The sequence below is a fragment of the Thermobia domestica genome, chromosome 13 (assembly GCF_964235325.1).
Source record: "Thermobia domestica chromosome 13, izTheDome1.hap1.1, whole genome shotgun sequence".
NCBI lineage: Eukaryota > Metazoa > Arthropoda > Insecta > Zygentoma > Lepismatidae > Thermobia > Thermobia domestica.
Genome location: NC_137466.1, coordinates 17,646,147 through 17,664,376, shown reverse-complemented (window position 1 = coordinate 17,664,376; position 18,230 = coordinate 17,646,147). Strand labels below are relative to the sequence as shown.

Genomic DNA, 18,230 nt, shown 5'->3' with positions numbered 1-18,230 from the left:
TGTTTTTAATGATTCCATGTGATAAACAGTACCTAAACACACATGCTGTTGTACTTAAACACAGGCAGTGTTGCCAGTACGTAGCGTAAAATTTCAAAAACCACGTTTTCGCAGGTACGCCGTTAATGGCAGAATTCTGGACAACTTGATGGTGAAAATGAACCGTTCTTCTTCGACTACGGTAACTATCGATCCAACCCACAAATCCGCGTTGAAATTTATGGGCTGCATGTCCATGCACATGTGACATGTGATTTACCATGTTTTGTAATGTTTTTTTTTTACACTTTCACTTACATTTAGCAACACTGCATGTACACACGTGGACTTCATTAGTTGCTTTTATGTTTAAAAATATCTACATGGATCAAGCTAAAAATTGGTGTATCATTTATATGTGTACCTCATTCCGTTCAAAAGTTAGCCTAAACCTGATTCCAAGTGGAGTTTTAAATGGGACACCCTGTATAATCTTTGACTGGTTGGGGAATGGATTGGGTATCGTACTGTTTACCGCAGAGGTACTGTAAGCCGGAGATTCAGGGTCGATTCTCGACCCAGAACATTATTTTTCGTTCTTTGGATTTCATTAAATTTACACATACAGATATAGTGTTAGATAAAATCGGTTATTTGTAAGATCCTAATTTAGCTTCATGTATTTCCTTATGATTTTTTAAGTTTCATTTATTAGTTTTTCGAAAATAAATTTATAAGCATTCCAAAACATGAAAACGTTCGGCTTCCAAATTAATATGCAATAAATTTGAAACTACACATATTCTTTACTAAATATATATATATTTTTCATTAAATACACTTGTTTCATACAATGTTTCAGCGTAGTATGAGATTATAAAAATAAACTCATGATTAGGTATCAAAACCACAAATAAAACGCTTGTGCAAATTTTTCACTGGTACTATAACAATTGACCTTTTTATCTTTAAGATATTTAGCACTTAACACACAGAATACATTAGCGAATCACAAGATACATATGTCAAAACAACAAAACATATCACAATCTTTAATCAAAATAAGTAAATAAACTTCTTCTTTCAAATGTATTTCATATACAAATAGGGCCATGAAGAATATTAAGTGAATATAGGAATAACATAACATTATTATTTATTTACTTTTAATTACGATGGAAAAATCGAGGTACTGACTGAATTTAATATTAAAAGGTCTGGTACTGCTGTATAAAAAAATACACATAGTAGCTCTAAAACATAACATTAAATTGAACACACACACACATATTATATATATATATATATATATATATATATATAAAGGGAATGTTAAAAATCAAAATTGACATTTTAGAAGCAAAACGTGTTTTTCTAGATAAAGCAGAAATTAACTGAATTTATAAATACTACTATGGAAAGTGTAAAAAATCACATTAAAACGAGAATGTATTAAGTGCTTAAATATCCGCATAATACATATACAATTTAATTCATAATACATATACAGACTATAAACGGTATAGTATTTTACTCTGGAGCGTCGATTCCGAAATGTTTATACACGTCACTCACTAAATCGGCTTTCTTCTTTCCTGTCACTTTCACTCCAACGGTTTGTAAGAAAGTTTTCAACTCGTCTACTTTCAATTTCTCAACCTGAAAGAATAATATTAGTACAATTAGTACGGAAATATATGTTCACGATCATATTTCATGGAATACTTTGCAAATGTCTAGTCTACCGCGGGCTTGTGCTCGATAATAAAAAGAGAGAGAGAAAAAAAAAAAAAAACATTTGGTGACACCTTGGAAGAACCCGTTTAGTCAAAAATGTATACCTGAAGTGAGCTATTTGGCTTCCAACACAGAATAGTCGGGATACAATGCACACACAGAACTTAGCGCTAGGGGTGATGAGGTTCCTCCCTTACATTGTCATCAGTTTTACTGATTATACTATGCCAGTTGGTCAACATAGAGGCTTGAGAAAGATACTGATCTTCACATCTTAATTGCACTGTAATGTCTAACTTACAGTACAATAGTTAACATGATTTTTAACTTGGTATGAAATTTGTCCATCTACAACAAAACTTAGGTCGACCTCGGCATCTGTCTTGCAGGTCATTTATATCTGTTCATAGCAGCAATATACTCTTTGTTGAAAGACTTTGACAAAGATAAATTGCGTTTAGAGGCGTCGAAAAAGACTGTGGACATTTAAAATGACATATAGACGAGCATGGTATAGGTTGGTTCAGGAGGTTGTGTAGCCGCTAAGAAACCAAAGTTAAATATGAGAAAAATTGATTAAGCTTCTAATTTATTAATAATTTTGATACTGATTTTTTCGTATTTTTGTTTCCATTGCTCAATGTTTTCAAAAATTTTTGGACGGTAAAGTTCATAAAACTTCCAAGTTCATAAAGTTCATAAATGAAAAACGGCTGAAGATAAAAAGATGGAATAAAAAATCAATGCTTGCTGTTTGTCCCACAGGGTTTTCAATCATGGGGTACTGCGGAGTCACTCGAAAATTTTAAATTGGAAGGTATATCATTTGGCACATGACTGAAAAGACCATGAAAAAACAAACTTACTTTTTATTATTATTATTATATATATATCTTTTTTTTTTTTTTTTTAACACACACACATATGTTAGCCACCGTTAACGAAATGATCACCATTTAAATGTGAGTGCTACCACTGTAAGATAAGGTATCCAGGTTTATAAATCATACTGAAGATAAAGATGAAATTAAGAGTCAGTTTACGAAACGTCATAGCGCACATGGAATGGAGTGTGATGTTTGTCACATGGTTCCTACCATGGGGCATTGGGGAGGGGGAAGGAGCATTCGGATATTTTACACGGGAACGTATGTCATTTGATACATGATACATGAAAGTCTGGAAATACAAACATTGATTTGTATTTTACTTCGCGAAATTCACTTCTAGACTGAACACTTGTGCGTGATCGTTTGAATTCTGTTGTGATGTCAGCCTTAGTTTTGTAGCTTTTCCCTCACCATCTATTAGTAACTACTGTGCAAGAACTTTCTTTTTAATGGTGGCCATTTCACTCTCCTCCCTCCCCCGCTTAAAGAAAAAGAATTGTACAAAAGTTGTTTTTTTCATGATCATTTTAATGATGTAACATATCACATACCTCCCAGTTTAAAATCGATTTCCAGTGCCCCATGACAAGAGGCTCTGTGGGGCAAGCAGCACGTTCCATTCAATGCGTCCTATGGTATTTTCCTATTTCGCTTTATTATTATTATTATTATTATTATTGTCTTCTGGCATTTACATTTATGAGCACTGCACTATATTTTATAGACTGCAAGAACTCATTCCAATGGTCACCATTTTGTGAACGACATCCCACACGAAAACATTTCGTAACACTAAAGTTTTATTATTATTATTATTATTATTATTAGTATTATTATTATTATTATTATTATTATTATTATTATTATTATTATTATTTGTTATTTATTATGATCTTTTCAATGATATATAAATGACACTTTCCTGTTTAAAATTTTCAGCTGAGCCCCAGTGGCGTCTGACCCTTATTTCTCTAACCTCCTCATCATGATTTGGTACTTGAATTGTCTTGAAATTAATCTTGGGACAAACAGCTCATTTCATTCAATGCGCCCTATGACATTTGGCTGCTTCACTTTTACCTCTTTACCTTGAACTATTTGTAGTTTGTAAGTATTGGAGGTTTTTACCTGAAACACCTTGTATGTATGCTGCTGCACTATACATGCCAGAGTTTCTACTGACAAACACTTTCAAGAAGAAGGATATAAATCAAATTCTAAATTGCGTACTTTACTTCTACACCAGGTTTAACTGGAGGTTAACGCTCTCCCTATTTACATAATTTTTCATTACACACTGTCCATTACATGTTTACATTAGAAACTTACCTCACAATAGGTTTGGAAAGTAAAGATATAAGAATAAAATTAACATACAAAACAGAAATAAACTACTTTATTAAAAAGTCATTCGCACAGTCTGTTCAATCTACTTAGTGTACCATTTTATCTTCATTATTAGAGGTAATAACTGAATACTTACCCTTCCTTGTCGAGATACATTTTCCATGTCCTGCGGATCAGCATCAGATTTCACCTGTTTTGCTGGTTTACGATCGGTACTTGCAGCATTTCTCTTATTAGCTGTTTTCGTACGAGGAGCGCCGCTGAACATCATACGCATAAATTCAGCCGCTGCAGTACCTAGCTTTTCGTCCATGCTAGCATAATCTGGAACTTTAATAAAATTAGAGTTAAAAAAAAAAATAATATAGTATAGTAAAATGTTTTTCTATGAAGGGGTACAATAGCTTAGTAGTCCTTTCTGGTGTAGTTTCTGGTTTGATCTTTACCCACATGAGCTTGATGCGAAACACAAATTAAGCGGGTTTTCTTGCGGATCTCCTTTTTTCTTCCTTTGCATGTCAAGCTGCGCTCTTGTGATGTTTGCCCTGACAAAGGGATCGTCAGGATGGCCAGAACAACACGCGGCAACAGTCTAAAGTACATTTCACCCGTCGTGGCAGATGGAGTACCCGGATCATATCAGTGGAGCTCCATCCGTCAATGTGGGGCCTAGCGAGCGCTAAGATAGACCACGGGTTCAATAACATCGAACCAGTTGAGTATGTTTGTAGGATCATATCCTCGACCTTTTATGGCGGAACATCAGAGAGAGGAAGTGAGGCTTCTCACCTCGAGGAGAAGAAAAGATGGTCCAGCAGGACCGGTAGCCTGTTGAGGTGGTGTCCTTGCCAGGACCGTGGTGCGTGGTCATGCGAGACCAGCTCTCCGCAGGGGTTTTCCTATGAGGGTACAGCTGAACGCAAACAAGTAATGGCGGTTGGGTGCCTCTTACGTCCCATGCCAGTCTTTCAGGAGCTGTCCTGTCCATCTCTCCCTTGTGTGTGGACCAAAATGTTTGCGTGGTTCAAGGTGCGTTCGTTGCTGATGGTCGCTCTCAGTCTTACTCTTGTTTGGTGGAGCAGTTGAGGGCTGCTACTGGTGCTGGGTGCTTCCCTGACCAATTTAGTTTGTCTGACTTGCTCCAGAACAGGACACCTCCTGGAATTTGAGACCTCTTTTCCTACCCAAAATTCTGGACACTGTGACAGCAAATTTCTGGTTTGAGACTCTATTACATTGGAGCCATCTGGCTGACCCTCGCCAGGCAGGGGACTGGCCGGCCTGTCTGGGAATCCCTGATCCGGGTGAGATCTGCTGTCCCCAATTTCCCTCCTCGGTCACCGACTGGTATGCATACTCAACGGGTCATTCTAATAGTAGTTCTCTACTCTATACCACGGTGCGCTGTCTGCCTTTCGCGGCGGTGGGTGGGGTCAACCGATCAATTCGTGTGATTATCGTCTAGGGGCTCAGGAGGCAGGAGTTATTATCCCTTGTCCACCTTACGTCGGCCGCTACAAACAGAAACCAGATACAGCCCCACTCACCGATTGCAGTCGATGAGCGCCGCCGCAAATACAGGGACTCCCATACTTCGGCACTGCATGAAGGTTGTGAAAATCGCTGTACTGTGTCGGGATGTTCGAGAACTTTTTCTCGTGCCTGGGTATACAAGTTAGGCATGCGCAACCTGAAGAGACTAATCGCAGAATCAGCACCGATCATGTCAAAGCTAGATGGACACCCGAAGAAGAGCAGCTTGATAGCTCCGCTTAATCCGAGCTGGATGCCGGTTTCTTAATCAGGGCTTGGTAGAAGTCATCTCAGGGCGCTCGTTTGAGTCCATTAGAAGCCATCACAAGTCACGGGCTTATTAACGGCTCATCTGGAAGATGCTTGAAATAGCCTCTGAAGAAGCCCATCCTCGAGTGAGCGAAATGGGTATTTCTTATTCGCTACCACGCTCTGAGAGCTGGAAACAATGCAAAAAGATTCCAGCAAACAGGTTTTTTTTTTTTTTTTTTTTTTTTTTCCACAAGGTAATTTGTGCGTCAGTCGTGCTACCGACAAGTACTATAAAATAAAGGATTAGCCAGACAGAGAGGGATACGTTCCATGGGAAGATCTATTGGAATATACACTATGGAACCTGGATATTCTATTGGAATATACACTATGGTTAGAATGTATGTCATTTTATTTTTGAATACTTTGTAGTAACAAAATGTGAAGTGATGGAACATTTTTGACTATATTGGCGGACTCAGGAGGTCGAAATTAGGTAATATCAGTATAAATTTGTTGGATAGTGTTATTCGGGGCTACCTGCGATTCCGAAGGAACTTATTACGGGTTCTCAGCTGGTCCCTGATACTGCATCTAAGCCATCCCCAGTCTACAAAGAAACTGAGTTGGTAAGTAGCGATGATGGTGCCTACATCCGGTTCTCTTTTCCTTCCTCTTCTTCTCCGGCACCTCCATCACGTTCGACGCGGGGTTCTCTTGGCTGAAGAGCAGCAGTCACGGGTAAGTTGAGAGAACTAGTTGGGCAGACCACTAAGTCGCTGCAGCCCGACGTAAAAAAGTATCAGGAGTATCATCTCGATGATATCATAAAGGCGCCCCTGGGTAATGAAGTTATGCTTAGATTTTTCTCATATCTTAAAGCCATATTGTGGTCACCCAGGTCTCCATCAAACTTTGGCTACAATGTAGATTTTCCAGACTAGGTCCTACGCAAGAGTAACCAGCGCAGGCACGAATACGCGCGGGTCCAGAGGCTCTTTCGAAAGCGTAGATACCTATCCGATAAGGAGGTGTTAGATGACCCCGAAGACCTCTCAAGGCGTCCTTTACTTGACGCCATGAGGGATTTTTGGAGCAGTCACTTCGGTAAGAAGTAAGTTTCTTATCCAGAGGGACCGATCCCTTCCGAAAGCTCCCTTCTGAGCCGCTTGTGGGTTCTGGTACCGATCACAGAAGTTACTGGGGCTCCGGTCAGTCGTGGAACTGGCCCTGGACCTGACGGTTTGACCGTGAATGAACTGTTAGAAATTACGGTCCGACTTCGTCTGAAGCTGTACAACATTTTTCCTCTTGAGTGGCGCTCTGCCTGAGCACCTCAGATTGTCGCGGACGGTCTTTATTCCGAAGACAGTGACCTTTGGTGCCGTCCGACTACAGACCAATTTCCATTGGGTCTGTGATTACCAGACCAGCTGTCCGGCTAGTCAAGGCCCCCTGGTATTCAATAGTCGACAACGACCATTTCTGCCTATCGATCGCATCTTGGAGAACATTTCTGTCCTGAACACAGTTATCTTCATTGCGAACCAGCGGTTGAGGCAATGTCATCTTGTCACACTGGACGTCTCCAAGGCTTTTGACTCCGTGTTAAAGTATGTCATTCTTGCCGCTATCGTCCGTACTGACACACCACGTCGTTTCATGGATTACGCTGATGCGTTGTACACCGGCTCTGAGCTTATCTTGGAGCTTGCAAAGGTCTTTGAAACTAATTTGGTAATCGAGGTGTTAGACAAAGTAACCTCCTCTCTCCACTGCTATTCAATCTAGTGATTGACAGCGTGCTGCGTGCTCTACCATCAGAAGTTGGTTTTGATCGCAACGCATCTGCAAGGGTGAACGCTCTAGCCTTTGCAAATCACTTGGTGCTTATATCACCTACAACGCCAGGCATGCAGCTGCTGCTCGACACTGCAGTGGAAGTGCTTCGGAGGAAAGACCTTGAGCTCAACGTGAAGTAAAGCTCAGTATTCTACTTAATGACGAAAGAGGAAGAAGATGAAGATCATAACTGAACCACGGTTTCACGTGGGATCCGACTTTCTTCCCGAAACTGGTGTATTATTATTATTATTATTATTATTATTATTATTAGTGCTGTGAACAGCTCATTGGCAAAAATACAACACTATGTTAAAACCATTATACAATCATTTAAAACAGACCACAAAATTTGTAGTATAGAATGAATATTAGTAGGTTAAGGCCCTTGTCAGAAGGTTGATATATTCAAATTACAAGATTTAAGGTGATTATGAAACACGATTAAAATAGGAACAGTCAATATCATTATATACCATTTACAGAACTTGGAAATTAAAGCTTCATTTAACTGCAGTTTAAAGAAATAATAATGATCTGTCAGAAAGCGATAACAGAACAGCTTACTCCTGGAAAAAATAAAATCGTGTCCCGGAACATTATTTACACGGATGAAATAAGTCCATCACTACAACTTCGCAATTCCTTATTGTTATTGACAGACGGAAGTTCGTTGCTTAACATTTATATTTCATATTGCCTTCAGTTTAACGTCCCACAAACGAGACGATAATTACTGAGTTAATGATGTAAAAACGAAATGAATACGAATAGGGCAGAAAACAGGAGAAATCCGAGAAAACCCGCCTACTCGGTGTTTATTTACCACAATACCTACATCACGCACTCGTTGTTTGTACACAGAAACTATGGCGAAAGAAGTGAGCAATGTACCGACTACGTCATGGAATTTGTGTCTACGCTTGCATCAACACGAGAAAAATATTTCAAACCTGTATAACATTTAAAATATGATCAATCCCTTGGATTTTAGTTTCCTTCATTCAATGTACCACATGATAATGAATAATCTGCAAGAAATAAACGTGTTTGCTTTCGTAATTCCCAATTTGGCGAAAACCCAGATATAAAACAGTATCATATGAACATAATGGAAATCCCGTTTATGATATATATGAAACTATGTTACTAACACAGTATACTGGAAACAAATGAATATTATTTTACAATAATTTGAATGCAAATTCTAACCATTCCTTTCTCTCTCTCTCTCTCTCTTTCTTTCTTTTTTATTTTATTTTTTTTTTTTTTTTATTTCTCTGCGAATTATTAGATAAGAAAGCCAGTCTTTGTTACATATTTTTGGACAGGGATGCTAGCTGTGGTATCGTATGGAGCACGCCCTCCAAATTGCAAAACAGTTTCTGTATTCCCTTCTCAAAACTTGCATTCCAGTCACAAAATATCTTTTACACGTCTTGTTTGAAAGAATATTTGTTTTATGAAACTCTAGCTAGCCACTTTATTTCGGCATTGAAAAAACATACAAAAATTTAACTGAAAGAATGATTTGAGAGGAGGATGAAACTTAATTTGAATTCAAGTATCATAGATATTGTTCGCAAACTGCTGCATCATTTTTAATATCAGAATAATTTTAAAATGAGTTTTTTTTTTTTTTTTTTCAATTTATAAGACCATTAATAAATCACTACAGACAAATAATTATTGATGGAGAATCATTAAATATGTACCTACAAAACGTATAACAATTAACAAATATTGCATTATTAGTATAAAATAGAAAGTATACTTGGATATCTGTAAGCATATCCCATAGTAAAGGATAAAGGGTCCGATGAAGTGAATCTGGCAATGCACTAAGTATTGACCCAATACATACACTGATGTGCAATTTTATTAGCATTCTTCGTACTCATAAGGACTTCCGAAATAAACGTTTGGGAATTAAAATACATCACAATGAAAACACAGAAACTCCAATATTAGTGTTTTCCAAAATCATTTCATTTGTGTTATAAGCTACCTTCACTTAATACTGGAAAGGAAACCTCGATAAAATCGGAGAGCTGCACTTGAATCAAACAGCTCCAATGTGTGCTGATACTGTCGATCATTTCTAAAAGTTGTTCAACTGGAAACTTATGTGGAAGTTTCTGCCTTCCTCTGGAAGCTTTCTGAGAGAAAAAGTAAACAATCTCACTTCTCAAAATTGTAATGAACTTTGCTTTTTGATAAAGAAAAAAGTACGATACACAGTTTATAAACTTATCGTTAATTTTAATTTGTTATCTTTCTTATCAGTAAAAATTTGAATGAATTTCCAAATAACTGTAGTTTACTTTTCAACAAACAGTAGAACCTAAACACGAAAATGTGTGAAGAGTATAAAGTTGACATGGAATTTATCTTTCCAATCTACATCAATGTGCTGGTGAACAAAAAAGTAGCCACCGCGATTAGTTAGTTTACACAGAGCTCATAAACACATACTTAAACTTACCGTCAGTCTGTGTTTGAATTGTTTTTCATTAGAAAACCTCACACTATGGACAAGGTTAAATCGGGACAAGAGGAAATTAAGAGCACAGTTGGGATGGCATTATTTTCAATTTCAGGGAAACACAAGTTTAACAACTAGTGGTAACTTTATTACACTTTTCATTACTGTTATTTTTATTTATTTATTTTTATTTTTTACAGCTGAACATTCTCTACAAGTCCTATCGTATATATCAACAAAATAAAAACTAGCTCATTGTGAGGGCTGCGTTTCTTTTGTCCATTCCCATATTGTCAATTAAAAAAAGTAAGTTTCATGTCAACTTTATACTTTTCATAGATTTGTGTGTTTAGATTCTACAACTGACTGAAAAGTAAAACTTGCTACAATTTTGTCTTACACGAAGAGTAACAAATTAAAATCAGTAATAAGCTGATCAGTGGTAACTATGCATCATACCTTTTTCAAGAGGCAGAGTTTATTAAGTTTTGGGAGGCGAAGTCGTTCCACAGAAAGGTAGGAATCTTCACATATGTTTCCGGTTGCACAACTTGTGACGTAACGTAATTAACAAAGGTGTCAGCGCACAATGAGGCTGTTTGATTGAAGTGCAATGGTATGTGATAAGACTCTTTATATTTCAGTAAGCGTATCTACTTCCTGTGCCACCGTCTCGAAATGAAGCTAATGTGGCATCCATAGCATATTTCAAGGTCTGTAATACTGATCCTCAAATTCAATTTCCATTTCATTAGTTAGTACTCTTGAATTTTCTTTATATTTCGTTAGTTGTATTCAGGTGAACTGTTACTAATAAAATGCACTAACAGCAGCCTATTTTTCAAGTTTTATGTCCTATGATTAGCTCCGAGACTAAAGGAGAAGGCGGCGATGATAATGAACGAAATGGCAAAACGAAGAACGTGGGAGAAAACCCCGAAAAAGTCCACGTACATGGTTTTGTCCACCTCATGGGCACAATTGTACGCAATAATATGTCAATGGTCTAACCAATGAGACAAATACTACTAATTCACATTAATCGTTTCTTTGATATATTTTTTCACTTTTGTGCATATCTGACTCTCAACAACACAATCGTGGAAAATGTTAAGTTTTGAACAAAATAATTAGTTTCTAAATGGAACTTTTAATTCTGATCTCTGGCTTCTAGTTGTATTTTGTTTTGTTTGTTCCTTGGACTACTTTTCCCCATGATACCTTATTCTATAGCCTTTTCTAAATGTGATATGGAAGCATATAATTATACAATAAAAGACATATAGAATGTATAAGTTCTACTTACTCGTGTGATCTATAACTTCTCTTTTCTCATCGTAATCCAGTGCAAGAGCTTCAATATTACTCCAATGAGTCTGTAATTTGGGATTGTCAAATGCATCTGGAGTATATTTAAACCGCAATTTTTTTATAACTGTTTTTGCCTTCTCCACTTGTTCTGGATTAGCACGTGGATTAGATAAGTCCAAACTTCGAATATCATCTGAAAAAAAAAAAAAAAAATAAAAAAAAAATAAAAAATAAAATAAAATAAAATAAATCAATCTGTGCATTCGCTATATTCATATGCATTATCAAGTCGCTACAGCCAAACCATCTTCAAGCGACGTGAAAGGAAGTGGCACACCAATGAGATAACTGAAGTTAGTTCTATCGAAAGATGAAAAGGGATAGTAGAAAAGTGTTTCTCCAGTTCCAGGGTCGTCTTTCCCGTGAATTGCTGGAGAAAAGAACGATATTGCAATTTGCTTACTCGCTAGCTTATTCTTTCCTCTGTGTATCCTTGAAAGCATGGCGGTGTTCATGTTTTATTTGCTTTTTTACACAATCTATAATGAATTTTCATGTTCTTGTTATTTCCAGTTTCGTCATTTACCTTATTTAGTATTGTCTAGTTAGGTGAGCAATTGCTCTCACAAATCATGGAGTATATAAACTTTCAAAACTAGTAAATGACTGTCAAAGACCAGTAGTTATCAAGTCTCAGACAAAAGGATAATTAAAACTTTAGACAAACGAATCAAACATTTATATACAATGGTCAGAAACAAAAAATGTGTGTGTGAGGCGAGGGAGGGAGAATTTCACAAATTTTAAAATTAAACCGAAAAGAGTGAAAACTATCATAGAGAAAGATCCAATTACTTCTCTGAGCAATTAATATTTTTAATGTTGTTATACACAAAAACGTATTTTAATGATCTTGGATCTTGACAGAAAGCTTTATGGACGATATAAAATGAACTTTTCTACATGGATTATATTTTGCAAATTCATATCAAAGTATGTAAATGGACTGTTACCAGATTTGGTGGAAGTAAAAATCAGTGACGTATCCGTGCTCCTGGGAATTTGCAACTGCGTTTATATAGCTGGGGCTATCCCAAAAAAATCGATGCATCTACTAATATAGAAATATAAATCATATTCTTATACAATGATTTTGTGATTTGATTTTTTTTTTTAAATAGTGTTTGATGTTTATGTCTTTTGTGTGTGATAAAATCATATAAAATGTAATTACACATAATTGTGACTTGCACTAAGTACAATATAATAAACATACTGGTATGTACTTTTTCACTTCAGCATATCTTACCTTTTTCAAAATCCACGAATAATACTTTCAGAAAATCGTTTACCAGTAAAATCATTTGAAGTAAATTCACAGATAATATTGGAGTGTTTTCTTGCATGTTTAAAATAAGTTAAATTACAATGGCAACATTTTGCTTTTGTGTTGTCTATTCATGATTCGTTAAAGTCACATCTTCTTCGTCATAATGATAAGTGTATGCTACTTCTAACGATCCCTTACTATCATGTTCTATCGACTGGTGCTGGAGCAACCTAAATATAGTACCGGGATCGAATCATCGCCTTGCTGTAATTGTAGTATGCTATTATTGGAACTTGACCTCAGACCAATGGGGATCGAAAAAAATGAAATGAAATTTTTGAGTTTTACGTCCCACGGTTATGCCGGTTAGGCTAAAGGAGACAGTGATTATGAGAAATGAATGAAATGGTGACATGAAGAAAGTGGGAGGAAACGGGAGAACCCCGAGGAAACCCACGCACACGGTGTTTGTCCACCACAAACCAATGGGGATCGAATCAGGTAATCAATTACTCAATATGGTTCGAGCTACTTGGGGGTACAGTGTACATGGGATCTACACGTATGTTTGTTTGTTTTTTCATCCTCTGATTAAACGTAAGAGAATCGAACCACAAACCATACAATAATAGATAGACTAGTTTCAAGAGTTGAGTTTGTGAAACAAATTAGTGCCCAAAAATTGACTCAATTATCACTGCATGGCACTTAACCAATTTTTGGAACAGCGACAGTTATAACCTAAAGTGACATTTTAAAAATAACTACTCATAGACTCAGTGGATCTACAAGATTCACTTTACATGTTGATTCTGAGTGACTCGGTTTGTTTTTAATGAAGATAGATGTTTAATACTAGTAAGTTAAAAGTTGGCATTATCCGCACCATTTAATAAATGAAAGAATACACTCACGAATCTGTAACCAAGGCATGAAATCATTATCACTAAATGAAAATGAATATGGAGATTGCTTAATATATTATTATTTTACAGAATTTAACGATTGGTTTATGCGGTTGAAATAAGCCATACCATATAACGTCTGAACATTCTTGTCTAAAAAGGTTGAACTGGAAAATAGTAAGACAGGAACGATTGGTTTCCAAAGAATTGCTTGATTTGTTATGTTGTGTCTATCACAACATATATGACCACTGAAAAGGAAAATTTTGAAGTTAACGATCATGTCAAGCTTCCTACCACATCTAGGAACGCCTTGGACAGCAGGCAAAAGGTGTTCAAAAACAATAATATATATATAATATATAAACATATACATATTTAAAAATTTAACTGGTTTAAACCACGGTGCCAATTATTCAACCCTGTCTGTCCTCATATTCAATCAAGAGAACTACTATAAATGTAATCAAGAAAGTTTTGTCGTTTTCTGTGGAGGTGTGTTCCATTAGCCCTCACACCCTGAGTTGAAGCGAATGGAGATAAGGCGAAGATCAGTTGTTGGTGTGAGTATATAAAACATACTACTTGGTTGTGGCAGTTCAGTTACGCCGTGAACTTGAGTAAGGACAGAGTGAACATCGGACCTCCACAGAGCGTCATAAGGGCGTGTATGCTGTACGAGTTCAAACTGGGGTCAAACGCCGCTGCAGCGGAAGATATGCCAGGCCTTTGGTGAGGGTGTCGTGACTACGCGGGCACTGCAGGTTTAACAAGGTTAAGGACGTGATGAAAACCTCGTAGCACAACGTGCCAGAAGACCAAAATGAAGATTTTCAGACAACAATTGAGGCGAACAGTGGCAAGACATGTGAAAAACTGGGACTACAATCCAGTGTGAGTGGACAATCAATTCGGTAGCACTTGGGAACTACTATAAAATTGGGTCGATGGGTCCCCCATGATTTGACTCCGGGCCAGAAGGCAACACGAGCAGACACCTGTGTTTCTTTGCTGTCTCGTCTGAGGAAGGAGGCATTTCTGGACAGGGTGTTGACATGTGATGACAAGTGGGTCCTGTACGAAGCTCCACGGCACCGTCATTATTGGTTAGCATCCCACGAACCGGTTCCAAAACAGCCAGAAAAAGGTCCTACTGCGTGTTTGGTTGACTGCTCGCGGCTTCGTGCATCGGGAACTGCTACTTGCTAGTCAGAGCATCAGTGCAACTGTGTACTGTCAGCAGTTGAGCCGTGCTCAGCAAAAACTCAAAACTCTGGAGCCAGCATTTCTGAATTGCAAAGAGGTCCTTTTGTTATAGGACAATGCTAAGCCCCATGTGGCTAGGATGACCCGGGACACAATTCTACGCCTTGGATGGGAAACACTATTGCATCTGCCATGCTCCCTGGACATTGTACCGTCCGATTATCATCTGTTCCATTCCTTGCAAAATCACCTTGGAGGACACCAGTTCAAATCGCTAGTAGAGGAGCAAAATGCACTTGATACCTTCTTCGCTTCACGGCCCTCCAAGTTCTACCGCGATGGAATCCATGGCCTTCCAGAACGTTGGCAGAAGGTCGTCGATGCTGATGGGGACTGTTTTTGATCTTCCAGGTACGTATTAGGTGACAAATCGATGTTCGAAGGTGATGGGTGAAAAAGCGACAGAACTTTCTTGGTTCCCTTTATAAAATGAAAATTACGTTTTATGTTTAAAATCAAATCATAATTATAATTAGTCCAAGTTCCAATGAAAAATAATAATTACAAAGTTAATTAGACAGACTAAAAAATACCTGCAAAGGGTAAAAATATGACGTGAAATCCTGGTGGTACAACTTGCATCCTTTCCTCTATTACCTCCTGCTGTGGAAGAAGTGCAACGAGGCGCGGAGGAGAGTCTCGGCGAGGAACAAACCGACATATAGGAACCACATCTCTCTCCAAACACTTTTGAAGCAAGGCAGCAAATAGCTTCCGACTACCTATAAACAAAATAATACATAAACCAAATTTAGAAACAAGCTTATATATTAATAACCGATTTTAAGAAATAAAAACTGTAAACCTTAGTCTGTCTGTTTTGATTCAGGGCTCTTAGAAAGAAATTTTTATCTTTTTCCTTGATCTCCAAGTGCCAGACCAACTACTTCCCGCAACTCGCGGCACTAAATGAGATAAAGGTGTATTAATGAAGAACGCCTGTAAAAGCTAAATGAAGGTTTGGGTAATTACAGTCGATATGCAGACAAGTAAATTAACCAAAACCATGCTATTTCAGCTACGAACAATTTCTATGAATCTTTCAGTACATACAAATCAATGTAACACTTTCTCTTTTACTCAACAAGCACCTGTGACATTAGGATTTTCAGAGAAGTTTGAAGATACTGCTCGAGTCAATGTCAAAGAAAATCAGATGAGCTCCTAAAAGTTTAATAAACAAAGAAAAATACAATTAATTACTTTAATAAGATATCTCAATTTTCCTTAAATTCCATAGGAATAGGAATACTGAAAGAATTTTTACATGGAAGTTGTTTGGTTCACGTTTAATGGGACGTTAGCACCAAATACGCAAGTATTTAAAGGTATGACGTTAATAAAGGTTCGGGGCAGAGTACATTATAATTGACCCCGCCAATTCTCTAACCTTCATTTTTTGTACCTGTATAAAGTTATTATTTATGTTAAATGCACGAAAATTATATTGTACAAAATGTTCCAAGATAAAAAAAAAGATAAATTATATTAAATAACAGTAATATCTAAGTGGCACTGCATCAATGCTACCAACAGTAATAATTATGTTTATCTACTTATTGTTTTAAAGTTATTAAACTATTAACTTTCTTATAAATACCTTAAATCTATAACCAAATTTACATTGTACAAAACGTTAAAGTATAAAAGAAACGTTAAACAATAATATTACTAAGAAACACAATTAGTTAGAATGAGTAATTAAAATCTGTTCCATTTGCTTCACTGAACTTCCGTGTTTGAATTATTAGTTCGTCTCAACAAATAAGCAAAACGAAAAACTAAAATCATTTTCCAACTAAAACCCTCAATTTACCCTGATTTCCAGATTAAGTACCATTTTCCCCTCCTTCTTCATATCATTTTGTTTTCCCTGATTTCTCAGAACCATGTCAACTGAAGAAAGAAAACAAGTGAAATAACTATTGTATGACTTGGTTTCGTGGTTTAAGTAGAATTTAATATTAGGTATAACAGTTATTAGAAGTATTTGCATGAAGTTAATAGCGTAAACCCGAAATAAGATAAGCAAATACAGTACACTAGACTCCCGAGTATCCGGCCTAGTTTCCTTTTATCCTAATTAAATAAGGAAGGCAACACATCCTACATTGGCAACATTGTAGTATATCAATCAGTAGAAGGAAGCGATGCCAGCTAACATAATCTGTTTGCGTAAGTGGAGGGACATTGTGTCGCGGAAGAGAACTAAAATGCAGAAGCAGACATCTATTAAGGACTTTTTCAAAAACTAAGAACTATAAGTTTTGACTCTTATATTAGGGCTACCTCTTCATATCTGTGTACTGTAAATCAGTTTGAATCAATTTTCTTAAGAATTAGGCCTACGATTTACAGTACGTTAATGTTTTGTTTGTATCCTGCATTTAAGTTGGCATTACAGAATTTATGTTAAAATGTGAACAGTTTACATATACTGTACGTATTCTTTAACTTACTTTTTCTCCAATAAATTCTTGAAACGTGCAGTGCAGTACATAAACATTTACAAACTACCAGCACAGAGCTAAATAAGAAGTGAGAAAATACGTACTCTATTATAACAGTGAGTTTTGGTATTAAAAATTTTGTCTTCTGGTATTGGTGGGGCAGAGAAATGAATTCTATCTGGCTTTTCTGTTATCTGGCCTGCCCTTCCGCCACATTACGCCGGATACTCGGAAGTCCACTGTATATCCAGTTTGTTCAGCTACCCTGAGTTAGATTTCTACAGCAAAAAATATTTTTTCAACAAAAATTTCTTTACACAGTGGGAAAATTTTGACGCTGTGTATAACCCTTAGTTAAATTGTAACATAAATATCTTTGAAATGATAACATCTATTTGACTGCTGCTGTTTCCGGCTTAAATAGATAATAATTATCTCTAATACATTATTCTATGTTAACTTAATCTGAAGTGTTTCCAAAAATAGATTAAACAATAGATTAAACTTAAATCTCAGAAATGAAAATTATTTACATCGGATTAATAAAATTATTCTCTCTTAATATGATTTATTGATAATACATACATCATATATATATATCGGGAGTTCTAAAAATGGCTCCCACAGAGCATTATTCTACACGTCAAAATAAAGCAAAAAATATATACATTAGTATACCTTTTTAGTCCTCGTCTGGACACACAAATTGCACTATGAGGCAACCTCGCAAATAAAGAACCACAGATTAGACCTACCAACCTATCAAATAGTTACATCGATTCTTTCCAGATGGCAGCTAAAGTCGATATTGATTGACACTAACATCACTTATTAGTGTAGAAATCGATTCAACTCGTTGTAGTATTCGTAGAGTAATGCTAAATCTGCGACGCTGCCACATTG

The 18,230-nt window shown here is 36.6% G+C and overlaps 1 protein-coding gene across 2 annotated transcripts in view; it reads right to left on the bottom strand.

The window, feature by feature from the left end:
- Positions 1–781: 781 nt before the first annotated feature.
- Positions 782–18,230, bottom strand: part of Irbp (Inverted repeat-binding protein) — a 105,133-nt gene continuing 87,684 nt past the window's right edge. For both annotated transcript variants that reach the window (XM_081735500.1, XM_081735499.1), the window contains exons 10-13: positions 15,411–15,599; positions 11,372–11,569; positions 4,090–4,283; positions 782–1,638 (exon numbers count right to left, since the gene is read on the bottom strand). In XM_081735500.1, the coding sequence (XP_081591626.1) occupies positions 1,510–1,638; positions 4,090–4,283; positions 11,372–11,569; positions 15,411–15,599 (710 nt within the window). In that variant the 3' untranslated portion in view covers positions 782–1,509. The remainder of the gene's footprint in view (positions 1,639–4,089; positions 4,284–11,371; positions 11,570–15,410; positions 15,600–18,230) is intronic.